Genomic DNA, 18,706 nt, shown 5'->3' on the forward strand with positions numbered 1-18,706 from the left:
GGGCAATTTAGCATGGCCAATCCATGTAACCTGCACATCTTTGGGTTGTGAGGGTGAAACCCACACAGACATGGGAAGAATGTGCACACTCCACACGGACAGTGACCCAGGGCCGGGATTCGAACCCGAGTCCTCAGCGCTGCAGTCCCAGTGCTAACCACATGCCGCCCTTTGTCACCAAAAATAAGCATTTTTATCACAGTATGAATCCACTGCCTGCATGTCATCCAATTTTAAATGACTGGAAATTACTTGGACTAGTTTGATCTGGGGCCATGGCCACTTATGTGGGTGGGCTGACTTCAAGCACATAAGCGCAACAGCTTAGAGAAACTCAGTTTGCCCTGAATGTAATTTGCACTTAATTTCCCTATCTTACATCAATTTTATGTGAACTGCACCAGAAAAACCCATACAACCAAACAGAAATTCTACCCCTAAACATGTAACTTAAACTCTTGGTAGCTTCTGAATTGGTGGAGTTTTGTTTCCCCACAGTGCTGTCTGCTTTCAGTTGTGACATCAATGTTTTGACCTTTTTTATTTCATTTAGATGATGTAATCACACATGGTACAAATTGCACTTGCAAATAATCTTATTTAGAAGCCAATAGCTTTTATGAAGGGAAGAGTGAGAAAGCATGTGGAACATTTTTAGAAATTATACCATTTTAGCCCTATTTACAGTGGCAACTGGAGACATTTTTGTATAATTTGTGCCAGGTAGCAACAAAACAATTTAAACCTGCACCTTTAATTTATATTGTATAGCAATATTGCCTTATGAAGTGCAATCAGGTGAAGATATCTGACCGTAGAAAAGCAACTTGCATTATGTTTTATGGGGTACTTGTTCTGGCTCTAACCCATTTTCCACCGTAGATTGAGTTTTCCATTTTCCAAATTCAGTTTCAATAATTATGATTTTGTCATTTAGGATGAAAAAAAAAATTCCTATCCGTGCTAAACAAGAAATGAAAAGACTTGGCCAGTTTTATGACATTCTTGTCTTTAACTTTACTTCTTGTTTAATTTTTACAAGCCCTAATTTGACTGCTAACGTGAATTGAGATTTCCATTTTGCAAGTTCAGTGTGAATAATTTATGACCTGGATTTTGTGATCATTTTTTCATTACACAAATCTTCTAAGTGCTCTGCTGCTGGAATTTGCGGTAATTGAAAATCCATTTCAGCGCAATACCCTTTGCAGGGAAACAGATATTGGTGAAAAGAGCAAGCAACTGTTCTTCTCCTTAATTAATCAGATTGAAGAATCCCTACTAAGGCTTTCTGAATTCTGTGTTTTTTTTTCTGAAAATAGAATTTTATTATATTGTGCACACAACTGCATTACAACAAATCTGATGACCAACATCAATTAAAGAATAATGAAGGAAAAACAAAACTATGACACATAAATAGTACTTTCAACTACCAACACTGCTTAGTGTCAGATCCAGCAACCAAAATTTAAATTGTTTGAACTTTTTCCAGTGTAATTTTGTAAAATAATGATCCATGTGAAATCTTATTACATAGCACACTTTAATGTTCCACAGAAAACATGGAGAAAATATAATTTGTGTTTTTTTTTGCATTTTGTTTATTCAAGGCCACAAGCTGGTTAGCAGAGAGAAACATTCATATATAGCTACCTGAATTGAAGTGCCTAAATAACAGAAAGTGGACCAAGAGTCTGAAATATACATTTTTTTCTTACTGAAGGCACAAATAGTCTTTGATTAATTTATTCAACCAATTTGGTCATAAGCTGTGCAATGGCCTTCCTTCCAACTGACTGCTAATGTGGTCGTCAAACGTCCTCAATTGATCAGCCATAAACCTTCTTAACGTTTCTGATGTTCCGGGTTGTAGCCAAACCTCAATAGACACCGTTTCAACAGAACATGGTCTTTCCTTGTCTCGTGAAATGAACTGGCTCTGAATGTTACTATCTTCTACGTTGAGGTCGTTTCCTGAATGCTGAAGATCATCCAAATGTTTCATACGTTCATTTCTGGCTCTTACTTGCTCCACATTAAAACGTGATACAGAATGTAGAGAGATGCTGTCTCTTGTGGTCCTGGTTGTCTGCTCGCATAAATGTCAGAATCAAAGTCTAATCTATTATTACTGCGGCGGTGCCTCTCTCATGAAGATAGTTCAGATGTTGTCCCTACATCCATTGGAAAAGGGAAAGTTTCTCCATGGCTTCCTATAAAGACACTCTCTGATTCACGCAATGAGTTCTTGATCAAGACTTCATGTGGATCCAACTCAATATCCTGTGGATTTATACTAGCAACTGCTTCTTTCCTCTTCATTATGTCCAGTTTCTTTTTCTGTTCTCTTAATAATGCCTCCTGTTGAATCTCCAATGTATTGCTATCATTTGGAGGGTCTGGGTACACTTGTCTTATTTCAGCACGTGTTGCTGAATCTCTGTATTTCAGTTCATTGAAGTCTCTAATATTTCTTAAATTAACAGAATCTTTCTCTTTTGATGAAGGTCGGTGTACCAGGGCCAGTATTCTCTGTCTGGCCAAATCAAAGACATAAACATGATTTTTCTCTCTCTTCTTGGCCATAGTAAATGTTACATCATCTTCCATTTCAGCATTTTGAAAATGCCCCTCAAGATGCCGTTCTTCACTCCGTAGCTGTTTCCTCAATGCTGACAGTTCACTAATTATATCTTTCTTTTCCTCAAATGCTCAAAGCTGGTTTTGTCTAGCAGGAACTGGCAGTGACTCGGTCCCTGACTGTGGATGATCCAAATCTAATTCATGGATCGAGTCATCGACAGCAGACAAATCAGTTCTCTGAGTAGCAATCTGTTTCTGTCTTACAGTTGGAATAGGTGGAGAAGGCGGTCTCCTCTCATTTAGCCTTGCTGATAGTTCACTCTTGAGTTGCTGTCGAAATATCGTCTCCTGCTTTTCTTCCTCTTCCTTTCTCTTTCTTTCTGCTACTTTACGACGTTCTCCGGCCAACCGTACAATTTCTTCATTTTTAATTCTTTGCTCCTTTTCTTTTCGGCGTTTCTTTTCTTGCTCTTCGTCAAGCTCTTTTGCAACTCGTGTCCTGTGTTCAGCTAGGCGTTTCTGAATTCTGTGTTTAACCACACATATGTATTCATGGGGCTTATTCCTTTTATATTCAATGTTTACAGTTCAAATTAAATAAATTATTTTTTGCAGCTCACTGATTCGCCATAACTTTGGTTCCAGATTCATCCTAGTTCCTTTTTCCCTTTTATATATTTTTTTCCAAAGAAATATGCAAAATTACGAACGATCTGGACACATTTTAGATTCTAACCTAATTCTCTTAATCCTGCATTCATATCATTGATAATCATTTTAAAAAGATTTCCAATGTGCTAATGTTCGACATAACTTGTCATTGTACAATTTTAAATAGGTGGTGCTACTTACAGAGGGACTGAGTTCAAGAGCTGCTCAGATGTTGGAGATAGAGAATGCTTTAGAACGTTTAAATGACCGATTCAGGTAAACACAATGCAGAAAGTATGAAAAAAATCTTTTTGGGGAGAAATAGGGATTTTTATATCAAAATAGAAATTGCGCTGTGTAGTTATCAGGGAAGGCCATCGCTTTATTGGGGTTCTTGTTCCTTTGTTGAGGAATCTTGTGACTTTATTGGTTTGTTGGGAACACAAACATTTCAAACCTGGAGAAGAAGATAGGCACTATGAAAGAGAGACTAGCAGCATCAGGACGTGAACGTTGTTCGTTTCAAGTATATATTTCTGCAAAAGTATTTTTATGAAAAAAAATGAAAAATGAGGGGTGTTTCTTTAGCTGTGATTTTATCGGCATTCCATAAGTCGTGATGTTGGGAACAAATGTAGGCTCTGAGTCCGCATGGCAAACAGTGGGACCACAGTGGCAATTTTACCAACGACTCCAATTAGAAGTTTGCTTTCAGGGTTGCGAAGGATGGTGGTCTGCCTCTCTGGCCAGAAGATCTGCAGCCTTGGCCTCCTGGCGTCTTCCACCACCATTTAACCAGTCCTCCTGCTTCTCAGCCCATCTCCAAAGGACTTAAAATTTTGGCTGCTGTTTTAGACACATTAACGTTGTGGTGATCTCTGTATGTGTTAATACATGTTCAATTAAAGGAAAGTCAGTACAGACAGATGATCACTAGATGGCAACACTAACAGGACCTATAAAAGGAGTTTCCCGCTCTTTCTTAGTTAGTGTGTGTGGGGAACAGTTGGAGTGAAGACGTGATCAGATCAGAGTGCAGTTTATTATAATTGTTAATTTAATATAAACTTACTTATTTGTTTTACTAGTTTAGTATTGAAGTGAAAGAACTCACTAGTTTATTATATATTACTCAATAAACATTTTGTCATCATCTGGAAGACTTCAACTATTTCTCATCAGAATTCAACACAACTCGGCATGACAAAAAAAAAGTAATATTTATACTACAATATAGTAATATAACATGGTACCAGGTCAAAACAAGCTTTAAGAAAGACTAGTAAGAAAATTAGAAAAGAAAAGATAAAGTTCCAAAACTGACTGTTCAACTGTGGAGGTCATTGCAGCAAACGGATCCTCGATAGTAAATTGATTTGATGGACCAAGTGCAGGCTCCCAGACATCTGAAGACTACCGGTAACGTAAGTCTTAATTGGAAGTTATTTAACCAACAATTCCAGTACTATTTAGAAGCTTACAACTTAAATACAGTCTCTGAAACTAGGTGCATAGCTTTGCTTCTGTCCCTGGCAGGTCAGCAAGCTATCAAAATTTATACTTTGTTCATTTTTGCTGAAGGCAAAGATAAAAGTAAATTTGGGGTGATTGTCGCAAAGTTTGATGATCATTGCAAAATGCAAACTGATGAAATTCTGGAGTGATTCAGGTTTCACAAGCGTTTACAAAACAATGGAGAATCCATCATTAGCCTTGTCACTGATCTTAAACTTCTAGCCCAAACTTGTAATTTTGCTGATTTGCACGACTCTCTAATCAGAGATCAGATCGTTTATGGAATAACGGACGTAAGTCTAAGAGAAGCTCTATTACGTCAAAATGATCTCACTTTAAAAATTGCAATCGAAAAGTGCATTTCAAATTTCAAAAACCAATACTTAGAATTTTATCCACGAGAAAAAGGCGCGAAGGTCCACCACGAGATTGAGAATGTTAAAATGGTGTCGCAGGCAGCAAAGAAGCACGTTCGAAGGGCAGCACGGTGGTGCAGTGAGTAGCACTGCTGCCTCATGGCGCCAAGGTCCCAGGTTCAATCCAGGCTCTGGGTCACTGTCCATATGGAGTTTGCATATTCTCCCCGTGTTTGCGTGGGTTTCGCCCCCATAACCCAAAGATGTGCATGTTAGGTGGCTTGACCTCGCTTAATTGCCCCTTAATTGGAAAAAATGAATTGGGTGCTCTAAATTTATTTTAAAAAAGCACGTTCGAGACGGCAGCTATCATGCGCGCGCACATTCCAATTCACGACATGTGCAATTCGTACCGAATTGCGAGACTCCGCAAAAGAAGTCTGCGCATGCACGAACGTGACTCATGGGTCAGAGAGACAACGTCATGACATGCTACAGATGTGGTAACGCCCACTTAAAGGGGAATTATCCTGCTCAAGGAAAACACTGTTTAAAGTGTTCAAGATTAAACTACTTTGCTTCTCAGTGCAAATCATCAGCATATTTTCTCCCAACCGCACAGAAAAATGTAAGATCAATTGAAAAACATGAAAGAATAAACTCACAACATAATTTTTCGGACGAAGATGAAAGCTTTTCTTTGGAAAACACATTTTTTGTTAGAATAATTGAAGCATCAACAAAGACAGATCTTCAAGCAACAAAGTCAAATCTTCAAGCAGCAATAAAAGATCTCCATGCAATAAAGAAGGTTCCACAGAAAGTAAACATCATTAGTAATGATAATGAATGAACGACGACCTTGCGTATTAACAACAGCCCTCTAGATTTTAAGCTGGACACTGGCGCTTCTGCCAATTTGCTCAACAGTCAGGATTTATCATCCATCCAAGGGGGTTACAAGATTTTATCTGTGGCATGCACACTTAAAGATTATAATGGCAATTAGATTGTGTCACATGGTTTGTGCCATTTAACAGCTCTCAACAGAGACATTCAGAGAACACTGCATTTTGAGATTGTGGATGACCACAGATCTTCGTTATTAGGTGTTCAGGCATGCAAGGAGTTTCAGTTGATTCAGAGGATCTGCATGAACACATCTGAGACATTGAGATTAGAAAGTGACATTCAACAGTTACTCAGTGAATACCCTGATGTTTTTCATGGTATGGGCACATTGCCATATCAATATAAAATTCTTCTAAAAAAGGATGCGAAGCTTATCATCCATCCACCCAGAAGAGTACCAGCGCCTCTAAGAGAAAGATTGAAAGAAGAACTAATAAGATTGCAATCTCAAGGAATCATACCCAAGGTAACACAGCCGACTGATTGGGTTAGTTCTCTGGTTAGGCGATATCAGAATTTGCATGGATCCTAAGGATCTTAACAAGAATATACGTCGAGAACATTATCCTATTCCCAAAAGAGAAGAAATTACTTCGGAAATGTCAAATGCAAACATTTTCAGAAAGTTGGATGCCTCACAAGGTTTCTGGCAGATGCAGCTTGATGACTCAAGCAAGCTCCTCTGTACATTTAACACACCTTTTGGAAGTTACTGCTTCAATAGAATGCCCTTCAAGATCATCTCTGCATCAGAGATTTTTCATAGAATAATGGAACATTGATGGTGCTCGAGTCTATGTAGACGACTTCATCATCTGGTCTACCACTGAAGAAGAGCACATTGCAAGGCTCAGGAAGTATGTGTTTAAATACGGGTGTGGGCCGGTTAGATCCCAAATCGCTCGGCGCCTGGCACGGTTCCCGATTTGGGCTTCTCCTGCGATCTAAGCGACCCGCACAGATCGTTGCCAGATGCAACACTGCCGTTAAATTGTACTCTCTATCTCTTACTTTTGTAGTGATTAGCATGGGGGGAGGGGGGGTGCGGTGGCAGGGGAGATGGAGCCTGTGAAACTGTCTATAATTCTTATGCATCGAGAGAAGAGACAACATTTTTGAGGTGTCTGCCTCTCCAGAGGCAGGAAAAAAGCCCTGAGGGAGTGATGGCAGGGCCTGCAAAGCTGGCACTGGAGGGACCCCAAAGAGCGGTCGATTAGAGGCGGCTTCCACAACCCAGGCTCTACAGAAAACAGCTGACCTTCCTGTAGATGAATGAAAACCAGTGTAGGCAAAGACTTTGCCTGTCAAGAGACTCACTTATGCACCCTTCTACAAGAGTTTGTACCACGGGGACGGGGGCGGCGGCATCCACTGCCTTTGAAAGTTACAACTTTTATGCGACTAGCTCTTTCCATGGCTCCACAAGTGGCCTTTGTGGCATCTCGCAAGCCTCCACATATAGGTGCAGCAAGGAAGTGATGGACGTCCTCCCCGTGTCTGCGTGCGATTCCTCCGGGTGCTCCGGTTTCCTCCTACAAGTCCCAAAAGACGTTCTGTTCGGTAATTTGGACATTCTGAATTCTCCCTCCACGTACCCAAACAGGCGGCGGAATGTGACGACTAGGGGCTTTTCACAGTAACTACATTGCAGTGTTAATGTAAGCCTACTTGTGACACTAATAAAGATTATTATTATTACGTCCTATGCTGTGTCGGTATTGCTGATAGCTGGTCTCCCTGTGTGTGGGTATACGTGCAGTCACAACATGTTTCCATGGCATCAAGGATTCTGCTGAGGAAGGACTTTGGGAATCTGGGTGCTGACTTCCTTGTTGCCGTCCTGTGCCTTGGATCTAGAAGAGGTGGATGGGGAGCTCTAGGGCAGCCATTAAATGGAGAACCCCATGATTAAAACAGTCAACTGATGATGGGGCAGATGAACAAGAGGCCACCTGCCACGGAGGTGACGTGAAACCTCTGCTGAAATTTTTTTCCCCATGTTCTTAAAAATACGACGTGAAAACCCAACATTGCAGCCAGCGGGCTGAATGACATTTTCAGCCCACCATTGCACTTTCTAAATTTTGGAAAATTCCATTCTTAGTGTTTATAATTTTAAATGTTAGCATGCTTAATATTTTTATCTTCTCTTTTGCCAATGGATTTCCTAATAATTCAGTTATTTTACACTATAAATTTACAATGAAATATACATTTGCCTTCAAAATGGACAACTAGGTTAGAAATGAACACTGTTTAGCTTAATTTATATAGATCTATTTGTATTTGGTTGACTTCTTAATGTGGTGTTTTGTAATAAAAATTAACAGGATCATAAATCACTAATTAGTTTCTGTAGAATAGAAAACATATTTTGTCGAAACTTCTCATCTGATTGAAGAATAAATATGATATGAAAATGCTGCCGTTGGACTGGAGTGGGCACAGTAAAAAGTCTTACAACACCAGGTTAAAGTCCAACAGGTTTGTTTGGAATCACGAGCTTTCGGAGCATAGCTCCTTCATCGGGTGAGTGTTTTCCAGCACAGGATGCCTGTTCACCTTTGCAGAGAGGTGGCGCTGACCCGCGCTGCCACCACGGGCTGCCACTCACCTGATGAAGGAGCTATGCTCGGAAAGCTTGTGATTCCAACTAAACCTGTTGGACTTTAACCTGGTGTTGTAAGACTTCTTACTATGAATAAATATAACCATTTTTATATGCTGTGGGTGAATATTATCTCATGGTGTCAAAATAATACCCTTGGGGCAGTAAGTGTAAACTTTTGCCATATTGCATTCACTGTAGAAAGGTTCTCTAACAATTAGGTATGTTTTTATAACACAGTGTATTCATGTTTGACCTCTCCACAGATCCTTATTAAGATTTGAAAGTCCCATATCTGAAGTACCAGTTTCACGAGCTGAACTGATGCAGTTTATTGGAATGTGTCAATCACTTCAAAAAAGATTGCAAAAATGGCAAACGGTAGGTTGAATGCCAAACAAGATTTGGAGTGTTCTTAATTTTGTTATTCAATTGTATAAGTAGCAACTGAAGAAACGTTTCACTAAAACAGTATCCTCAACTTCAGGATAATTTGAAAATGATACAAAAACATCATATCACATCTTCACATTGAGGATATCCTTCATCGTTGTCAGGTGGATATACCTTTAAGAAATGGGTGTCTATCACATAGCTGCAGTGATATCAGTGTGTGGATGGAGCTGGGCTGTCTTTCTGTCTTTCACTTTCGTTTTGAGCTGGAAAGCTGCTTTGTGGCTCTGTTTTTGGTTTTGTTTTCAGAGTTGGAGAGCTGCATTCAAAGCAAGCAGATGTGTAATGATCTCTCTAAAGAATGTCTTCAGCTCACTTGATGATTGCAAAGTAATACCTGTTTCTGCCGAGAATTTAAACCTGCTGTCTTATTTAAAAAAGGGTTTAACTTATGGATGTTGCTAGGAAAAGTATTAAGGGTTATCTATAGAGTATTGTAACTGTGGGATTATGTGTATTGGTAGTTGATAAGATGTTTACTGTGTGTTTATAAAATGTTAACTGGGTTCATAGAATAAACATTGTTTTGTATTAAAAATACTTAAGGTCTCTGTTGCATAACACCTGGAGAGTGGACCCTTGTGCTCCCCATAACCAAAATCTATTAAGAATCGTGGGTCAGGTGAACTCCATGATATACTTTGGAGTTTTCTAAACCCTGGGCCATAACATTGTGTTGTGTGACACTACTACCTTTGAAGTTAAAAACTCACCACTATTCTTAGAACTCCCCCATACCAAAAAGGGTTGACATTCTAAATGGTGAACAGGGATTCTCACTCCCTGACTCCTATGCAGGCTTAGGTGGGTGCTATTCAGGTCAAACTTCATTTTCAAGTTATCCCCCGGTATAACCCATACCTTCACAGAAGAATTTTATCTACTTACCACTTAGTAGCATCGATCCTGGGTCCCCCGTTGCTAAGTAAGTAAAGTAGACTTTGTAATAACCACTGTTTCAGGTTAAAACTTTTAAGTTATTTATTATATTTTTTCTTTTAAAAGATGCAGTCATTAACTTTACAGAAAAGTAAAAAGATCTTGCTTCTGGATTCTCCTGGTTGGTTGAAGAGACCTTCAGGTCCACCTTGACAATCACTTTTCTTTAGCTTTTGGTCTTCCTCAGATGGATTCACTGTTTTGCTCGGTTGCTATGCTCTATCCGTCCCATGTACTGAGCTATGAGAGCTGACTCTCTTCTTTCGCTTTTGGTCTTTCTCAGATGGATTCACTGTTCAGCTCAGTCGTTATGCCCTATATTTCCCATGACCGAGCTATGAGAGCTGACTCTGAGCTGACTCTGCTGGCTGGCCCCTTTCTTAAGGTTTATATATCTTTCTAACAGTTATTAAGTTTTTATGACTTTATTGTAAAGTCATAACTTTTATTTCACTTGGATTGTAAAAGGTATGTTTAATCTAAATTTTTCTAACACGACTAAGTATTCATTTTGAGTATAACCTCATCTCATAGATCTTTAGTGCCCTTAGTGTTGGGTGGGGTTACTGGGTTATGGGGATAGGGTGGAGGTGTTGACCTTGGGTAGGGTGCTCTTTCCAAGAGCTGGTGCAGACTCGATGGGCTGAATGGCCTCCTTCTGCACTGTAAATTCTATGATAATCTATGATAATCTCTGATTACATTGTATCCTTTGTGATATTCAAAAATGCTTTGATTTCAAAGTGGTGTGACTTTTGATTCCTGTCGTTTTTATAGTTTTATTATTATCAAATTGTGTCCCCAGCTCATAATTTTGACTTTGATTTGGGTCTAATTTGTGTTCTCGTAGACAGGTTGTCTCCAGCTTTCTTTAATTTACCTGATGTCAGCAGAACTTCACACCTATACATTTGTCACCTAATTCAACTGGAAACCTCATCCATTCATTTCCATCTGCTTACCTAACTTCAAAGGGAGGTGTGAAACATTGCTTTTAGCTGTATACTAAAATTCACTCAATTGTGTCTTGAAAGACCTGCTTGTTTTGTTTGCTAAGCCTGCTTGACTAAGGCTATCTGCATTTTACAATCCTCTCCTGCAGCTGCTGTTAACCCTTCGTGGGATTTTTTCCTACATTCTCTCATGCACTCTTAGATCAGGTATTGCCAGACGTCCATGTTTCAAATGACATATCTTTCCATATTTTCAATTATACCCCGTCTTGACATTTGAAACATAACTATATCTTTTGATCAATTACCCCCCATCCAATTGTACTGACTAATATTTATCCCCGATCTTTGTCATTTGTATTTACGTGTCGTGATTTTAAATTGTGCACCGAAATCAATTTGTAAATGTATCCATATCACAGACCAGTGTCGATAGACTCTTTTTTCGTCCTTTCCGCAAGTCCAATTACCGTGAACCATAGCTGTAGCTGCTCAGGAAGGTAACCCAATGGGTATATCCATGTGTTCCACTATCTCCAAAGCATTTTACTTACTTGGGGTAGCAGCACCGTAGAAGCTTCCTCATGTCCCTTAGATACAGCACACAACTCAGTCCATCAGTAACCAAAAAGGTCTTTTGTCCATCACTGGCTGTTAGGTATCCCATTTTTCCATCATCCATATTGCATTCCGTTTCTCATTGGAATGGTAAATTATGATATCATGTACCTCCCACTGATTCCCATGCTTCATTAATTTAAAAGGTTCAATCGATCCTGCTTCTATTCCTGACTTCCTCACATTAATGTCTAACATTGTCCTGAACCATGTATGTCTGCCAGCCCCTGGTGCACATGAAAGAATATCTTTCTGACAGATTTCCTTCAAATCTCTTTCGCCTGTCATCATTTCCCTTACAACATGAAGTGTATATTTTCCATGACAACATTTGCAACATAATAAGCCAACAGAATTCGCAAAACCACATCGAACCATCACTTTTTCTTTTTCCAAATAAATTCTCCCTATTGTTAAATACACAATAAAAAATAAAGTCTTATCTTAACACACTGCTCATTACCTAACCACACAAATAGTTTGTGTGTTACAACTTTACATATTTTCAAATGTTATCACAATTTCAACACTAGAAATAAAGTACAATATCGACACATCCCTTTGTGGCTTTGGGACCAATAGTCATTACATACAAAATATGGTGTGTTAACAACATCAATATTATTTGTGATGTTCTATGCAGTTAAATTAAGAAAACACACTAAACTACCACTATTTCCCCTCTATTAAAACATTCACACAGTGTAGAAATGCTGATCATGTTCTTGAACGGCACACACACCCCCATTATCGTACATACATAACAGTCCCTAACAATTTACATGACATTTCTTTCTTAATAACTATTACAGCTCTTCAGTGCAATATTGTTTGCTGCATTGGTCACAAATTTCCCGCCGTGGCATCAAGCTACAAAAATTCTTAAACTATTGTCATTTATCATGTTGGGGTTTCTCGTCAATCGCTGCTGTCTGCCGAGACCCTTAATAACTCCACCGCGTGGTACATACCCCGTGTAGACCGCAGATCACCCGTCAGCTGATGTCCAGTTAGAGATGTGTGACCGGAGGTTTCACTGTTCAATAATAATTTGATATTTTGATTTGTTTCTAACCCGTAAAGTTTTCCTCCAGGCTCTGTCATTTAATTCTCCCAAATATATAGCCAATTGTATCATTAGTTTTCCCCAATACTGTCTAAAATATATTTCTCTGGAGTGTAGTTCTCTTTCTTCGTCCGAACAAGTATGTCTGTATTATTTTTTCCATCTGAAAAATCAAATGAACAGGTCAAGGGTGGAGACGGCCCTATTCAATAATTTGTACTTTCTATTTTTGTTGGGATACTCCAGAAGTGCCCTCTTCAGGACTTCCGGATTTCCTTTGCCACTATTTCTTTCCTTTTTCTTTTTGAACTGGTTTATTTTCCTTATCATTTATGTACATCATACATTAAGGCCTGTTAAGCCTCCTCTTTCTGTCATTGCACCTTGGGGTGGACTTAGAACATATCTAGCAACTCAAGACTGGGCATTCCTGAGGAGCTGTGGACCATCAGCAGCAGCACAAGTGTATTCAGCCACAATCTGCAACCTCATGGCATGGCATATGCCCCACTCTATCATAATCACTAAGCCAGGGGATCAACTCTGGTTCAATGAAGAGTGCAGGAGAACGTGCCAGGAGCAACATCAGGCATACCGAAAAATGAGGTGTCAACCTGGTGAAGCTAAAACACAGGACTACCTGTGTGCCAAACAGCATAAGCAGCAAGCAATAAACAGAGCTAAGCGATTCCACAATGAACGCATCAGATCTAAACTCTGTAGTCTTGCCACATCCAGCCATGAATGGTGGTGGATTATTAAACAACTCACTGGAGGAGGAGGCTCCACAAATATCCCCATCCTCAATGATATCTTGGCGATAGCACTGAAGACTTGTGCTCCAGACTGTGCCGCACCGCTAGCCAAGCTGTTCCAGTACAGCTACAACGCTGGCATCTACCCAACAATGTGGAAAATTGCCCAGGTGTGTCCTGTACATAAGAAACAGGACAAATCTCATTACAATCTTCGTTCAAACATGGACAAAAGAGCTGAATGCCAGAGGTGAGGTGAGAGTGACTGCCCTTGACATCAAGACAACATTTGACCGAGTATGGCATAAAGAGCCCTAGCTAAACTGGAGTAAATGGGAATCAGGGGAAAAAGTCTCCACTGGCTGGAGTCATACCTGGCACAAAGGAAGATGGTTGTCATGGTTGGAGGTCAATCATCTCTGCTCCAGCACATAATTGCAGGAGTTCCTCAGGGTAGTGTATTAGGCAAAACCATCTTCAGCTTCTTCCATGGCCTGCCTTCCTTCATAAGGTCAGAAGTGGGGATGTTTGCGGATGACTGCACAATGTTCAGCACCATTTGTGACTCCCCAGATAATGAAGCAATCCATGTCCAAATGCAACAAGACCTGGATAATATCCAGGCTTGGGGTGACAAGTGGCAAGTTACATTTGCTCTAGACAAGTGCCAGGCAATGACCTACAAGAGAGGATCTAACCATCACCCCATGACATTCAATGGCATTACCATCGCTGAATCCCCCACAATCAATGTCCTAGGGTTACCATTGATCAGAAACTGAACTGGACTAGCCATATTGTCATGTGAGAGTACCTTGAAGAAATGTTTTTGTTATTCGAATAACTGTAGTGGGTATAACTTTAAGAAATGGGTGTTTATTAGAGAGCTGCAGTGATGTCAGAGAGTGGGTGGAGCACAGCTGTCTGTCTGCATTTACTTTCGTTTGGGCTGTTTGCTATAGGGTGTGTTTTAGTTACGTTTTGAGAGCTGGATAGCTGCAGGCAAAGCAAGGAGCTGCATAAGGATCTCTCTCTGCAAATTACAGACTGTCCAGATCAGTTGGGTGATTTCAAAGTGCTGACTGCTCTCAGTAGTGAATTAAAACCTGATCTCTGTGTTTAAAATATTTTTTTGTCTTATGGATGTTAAAAAGGAAAGATTAAGGTTTACTTATAGAATATTGTATCTGTGGGGAGGATTGGTGTTGATAGTTGTTAAGATGTTTACTGTGGGTTTATAAAGTGTTAACTGGTTTCATAAATAAACATTGTTTTAATTTAAAAGTACTGTAGAGTCCTGTTGCATCGCACCTGCAGAATGTGCTCCCCCTAACCACAATCTATTAAAAGTTGTGGGTCAGGTGAACTCCATGATACAATTTGGGGTTCTCTAAACCCTGGCCCATAACAAATTGGGGGCTCGAGGGGGATAAAAGTCTTATCTATTGGATTGGCTTAGTGAACTGAAAGACAGTGAGGGGTGAGCATATTGTGGGTGCTTTTCAGGTGTGGTATTCTAGTTTAAGTAGTGAGTGTGTTGTGGACAATGGCTCTTTCAGAGGCACTGAAGTTTTTGGAGTTGGAGAAGGTCACTCGCAGTACCTTACGGACAGAGACTAAAAGCAGACTTTTTGATTTGGCAAAAACATTGGAGTTAACATTATGTGGCAAAATGCGAAAAGATGAGGTACTTAGCGCAGTAGATGAGGTACGCAGCGTGGTAGCTGAGCATTTAAAATTGCCTGAGATACAGTCTGACTCATTGGAAATGGCAAAGATCCAGTTGAAGATTAAGCAACTTGAACATGAAAAGGAATTAAAGCAGCTTGAATACGCAATGAGAGAAAAAGAAAGAATTTCCCGAGCAGAACAAAAGAAAAGAGAAAGGGAGATTCAGATCGGGGAAAAAGAGAGAGAAAGTGACAGAGAGGAAAAAGAAAGAGAGAGAGAGGGAAGGGAAAAAGAGAGAGAGGAAAGGGAAAAAGAGAGAGAAGAAAGGGAAAAAGGGAGAGAGTTTGAACTTCAGAAAATGGCCATGAAACATGACAGTCAGTTAAAATTGGCAAACGTAAAGGGAAACGTACAGTTGGAGGATAAGATGAGGATAGTGAGAAAGAGCGTCATAGTCGAAGATTTGGTGGGGATCTATTTAAATATGTCCAAGCATTGCCAAGACTTGATGAGAACGAGGAAGAATACTTTTTCATTTCATTTGAGAAAGTGGCTAAACAAATGAAATGGCCACATGATATGTGGGTATTACTGATTCAAACAAAGGTGGTAGGTAGGGCCAATGAAGTGTTTGCATCATTACTGGAAAAAGTATCTAGGACGTATGAGGAGGTGAAAAAATCCATCTTAGATGCATATGAACTCGTGCCTGAAGCCTACAGACAGAGGTTTAGAAATTTAAGGAAAGAATTTGGTCAAACATACATGGAGTTTGAAAGGATCAAGCAGAGTAATTTTGATAGGTGGATAAGGGCTTTGAAAATAGACCAAATGTATGAAGCTCTCAGAGAAATTATATTTTTGGAGGAGTTTAAAAATTCAATTCCTGATGTAGTGAGAACTCAGGTGGAAGATCAGAGGGTTAAAACTGTGAGGTTAGCAGCAGAAATGGCAGATGATTATGAATTAGTTCATAAATCAAAGCTTGGTTTCCGACATCAGTTTCAGCCTGTGACGGATAGAAACTGGGGAAAAGAGAAATACTCAATGGTAGAGGTAAAGAAGATCTGATGGGAGATAATAAGGAGAGTGCACCTCAGATTAAAAAGGAAATCCAGGAGGGTGGAAGAGACATGAAAAGTTTCAAATGTTTTCACTGTAATGAACTATGCCATGTAAAGTCACAGTGTTGGTGGTGGAAGGAAAGCACTGGGAAGGCTGATGTGGCAAAACAGGATAAGACAGTGGGGTTTGTTAAAGTGGTGAAGGAAAGCCCAAGTGAAGCGAAGGAGGTGCAAAAGATTGTACAGCCTGATCAAGAGGTGATTGATAAGAAGGTGTCAGATCTCTTTAAAAAAATTACTTGTGTGGTTTAAGTTTACTCATGTGTATCAGGAGGAGCAGGTAAAGAAGTCACAATTTGAAGAGATACAGGAGCTAGTCAATCTTTAATGGTAAGAGATGAGGAGTTATGCAGTTTGGGAAGAATGTTGCCAGAACTGGTGGTAATATGTGGAATTCAGGGTGAGAAGAGTAGTCTTCCATTATATAAGGTAAGGTTGGAAAGTCTAGTGAAGAGTGTTGAAGTTGTAGCAGGAGTAATAGAGAAACGATCTTGTCCAGGAATACAGTTTACCTTGGCAGTTTATCTTGGGTAATGATATAGCTGGATCGCAGGTGGGAGTGATGCCTACTGTGGTTGATAAGCCAGTGGAAACACAGACAACTGAAGTGTTGAAGGACGAATATGCTGGGATTTTTCCGGATTGTGTAATCACAAGGTCACAAAGTCACAGGTTAAGACAAGAGGAGAAATCAAAGGATGAAGATGAAGTTGAAGTTCAATCATCAGAAACGGTTTTTGATCAGATAGTTGAAAAAGAACAAGAACAGGTGGAGGATGAGGCGGATATTTTTAGTTCAGAAAAAGTGGCGGAGTTACAACAGGAAATTATAGAAATAAAACGGATGTATCAGAAAGCATACACGGAAGAGGAATCTGAGTGTATACCAGAGTGTTATTACCGTAAAAGTGATGTCTTGATGAGAAAATGGAGACCTTTACATATGCAGGCGGATGAAAAGTGGGCAAAAGTTCATCAAGTAGTATTGCCGGTAGGGTACAGAAAGGAGGTATTGCGAGTTGCACATGAGGTACCAGTGGGAGGTCATTTGGGAGTAAGGAAAACTCAAGCTAAAATACAAAAACATTTTTATTGGCCTGGACTACATAAAGATGTAGTAAAATTTTGCCGATCATGTCACATATGTCAAGAGATAGGGAAACATCAAGCAGTGATAAAACCAGCGCCCTTAATACCCATTCCAGCATTTGAGCAACCTTTTAAATTTTAAACAAATTTTTAGTCATGAGGTAAGAGGGCCACTTAAATTGATTAAGGAAAAATTGGTGAGTGAGAAATCGGAACTTACGTATTGGATTATGTGTCAAATTTTAGGGAACGATTAAATAGAGCAGGTGAATTGGCTTGACAGCATTTAAAAGTTGCACAAAATGTGATGAAACGGGTAGCGGACAAGAAATCTAAAGTTCGTAGTTTTGCCAGTGGAGATAAAGTTTTCGTATTGTTACCAGTGGTAGATGAACCTTTAAAAGCAAGGTTTTGTAGACCTTATCAGATTGAAAGGAAATTAAGTGAGGTCAATTATGTGGTAAGAACGCCAGATAGAAGGAAAACTCACCGAGTGTGCCATGTGAATAGGGTTAAAAGGTACTTTGAAAGGGAAGGAGAGAAAAAGTAGGTGTTTTAATGATTCTAACTCAAAGTGACGAACCAAATCCAGATGACTTGGAATTTGACATACCTCAAATTAAATTTGAAAATGAGGATGTTCTTCAAAATTGGGATAATTTGTTGAGTTACCTTCCAGAGACAAAACGGACTGACCTGAAAGAGTTATTGATATCACATGGGCAGGTTTGTGGAGATAAATTGGGAAGTACTAAAATGGCTATACATGATGTAGATGTGGGAAATGCTGTTCCAATCAAACAACATCCATTTGGCTTAACCCTTTAAAATTGATACACGTTAACAAAGAGATTGAAAGTATGCTTAAAATAGCATAATTGAAGTGGGTTGCAGCCAATGGAGCTCAACCATAATGATGGTACCTAAAACAGACGGTACCCAATGGTTGTGTGTGGACTATAGAAAGGTTAATGCAGTTCCAAGAACAGACTCTTATCCTATCCCACGTTTGGAGGATTGCATTGAGAAAGTGGGAGAATCAGCTTTTATTTAGGTTAGGTGGACTGACCATGCTAAATTGCCCTTAGGTTAGATGGGGTTGCAGGGTTATGGGGATAGGGTGGAGGTGTGGGCTGAAGTAGGGTGCTCTTTCCAAGAGCTGGTGCAGACTCGATGGGCCAAATGGCCTCCTTCTGCTCTGCAAATACTATGAATGAAAAAAAAATTCCAAACTGTATTTAAAGAACAAGAACAAAGAAAAGTACAGCACAGGAACAGGCCCTTCGGCCCTCCAAGCCCGTGCCGACCATGCTGCCCGACTAAACTAAAATCTTCTACATTTCCTGGGTCCGTATCCCTCTATTCCCATCCTATTCATGTATTTGTCAAGATGCCCCTTAAATGTCACTA

General features: G+C 39.8%; 1 protein-coding gene and 1 pseudogene across 6 annotated transcripts in view; one reads left to right on the forward strand and one right to left on the reverse strand.

Annotated features, from left to right (window-relative positions):
* The window catches only part of LOC140429410 (uncharacterized), a 379,567-nt gene that overhangs the window by 75,938 nt on the left and 284,923 nt on the right, over positions 1–18,706 (forward strand). For 5 of the 6 annotated variants that reach the window (XM_072516350.1, XM_072516352.1, XM_072516351.1 and 2 more), the window contains 2 exons: positions 3,425–3,513; positions 8,895–9,009. In XM_072516350.1, the coding sequence (XP_072372451.1) occupies positions 3,425–3,513; positions 8,895–9,009 (204 nt within the window). The remainder of the gene's footprint in view (positions 1–3,424; positions 3,514–8,894; positions 9,010–18,706) is intronic. The other variant, XM_072516353.1, reaches the window with a different exon arrangement.
* LOC140429929 (centrosome and spindle pole associated protein 1-like) lies at positions 1,700–3,217 on the reverse strand (annotated as a pseudogene).

The sequence above is a fragment of the Scyliorhinus torazame genome, chromosome 9, assembly GCF_047496885.1.
Source record: "Scyliorhinus torazame isolate Kashiwa2021f chromosome 9, sScyTor2.1, whole genome shotgun sequence".
Classification (NCBI taxonomy): Eukaryota; Metazoa; Chordata; class Chondrichthyes; order Carcharhiniformes; family Scyliorhinidae; genus Scyliorhinus; species Scyliorhinus torazame.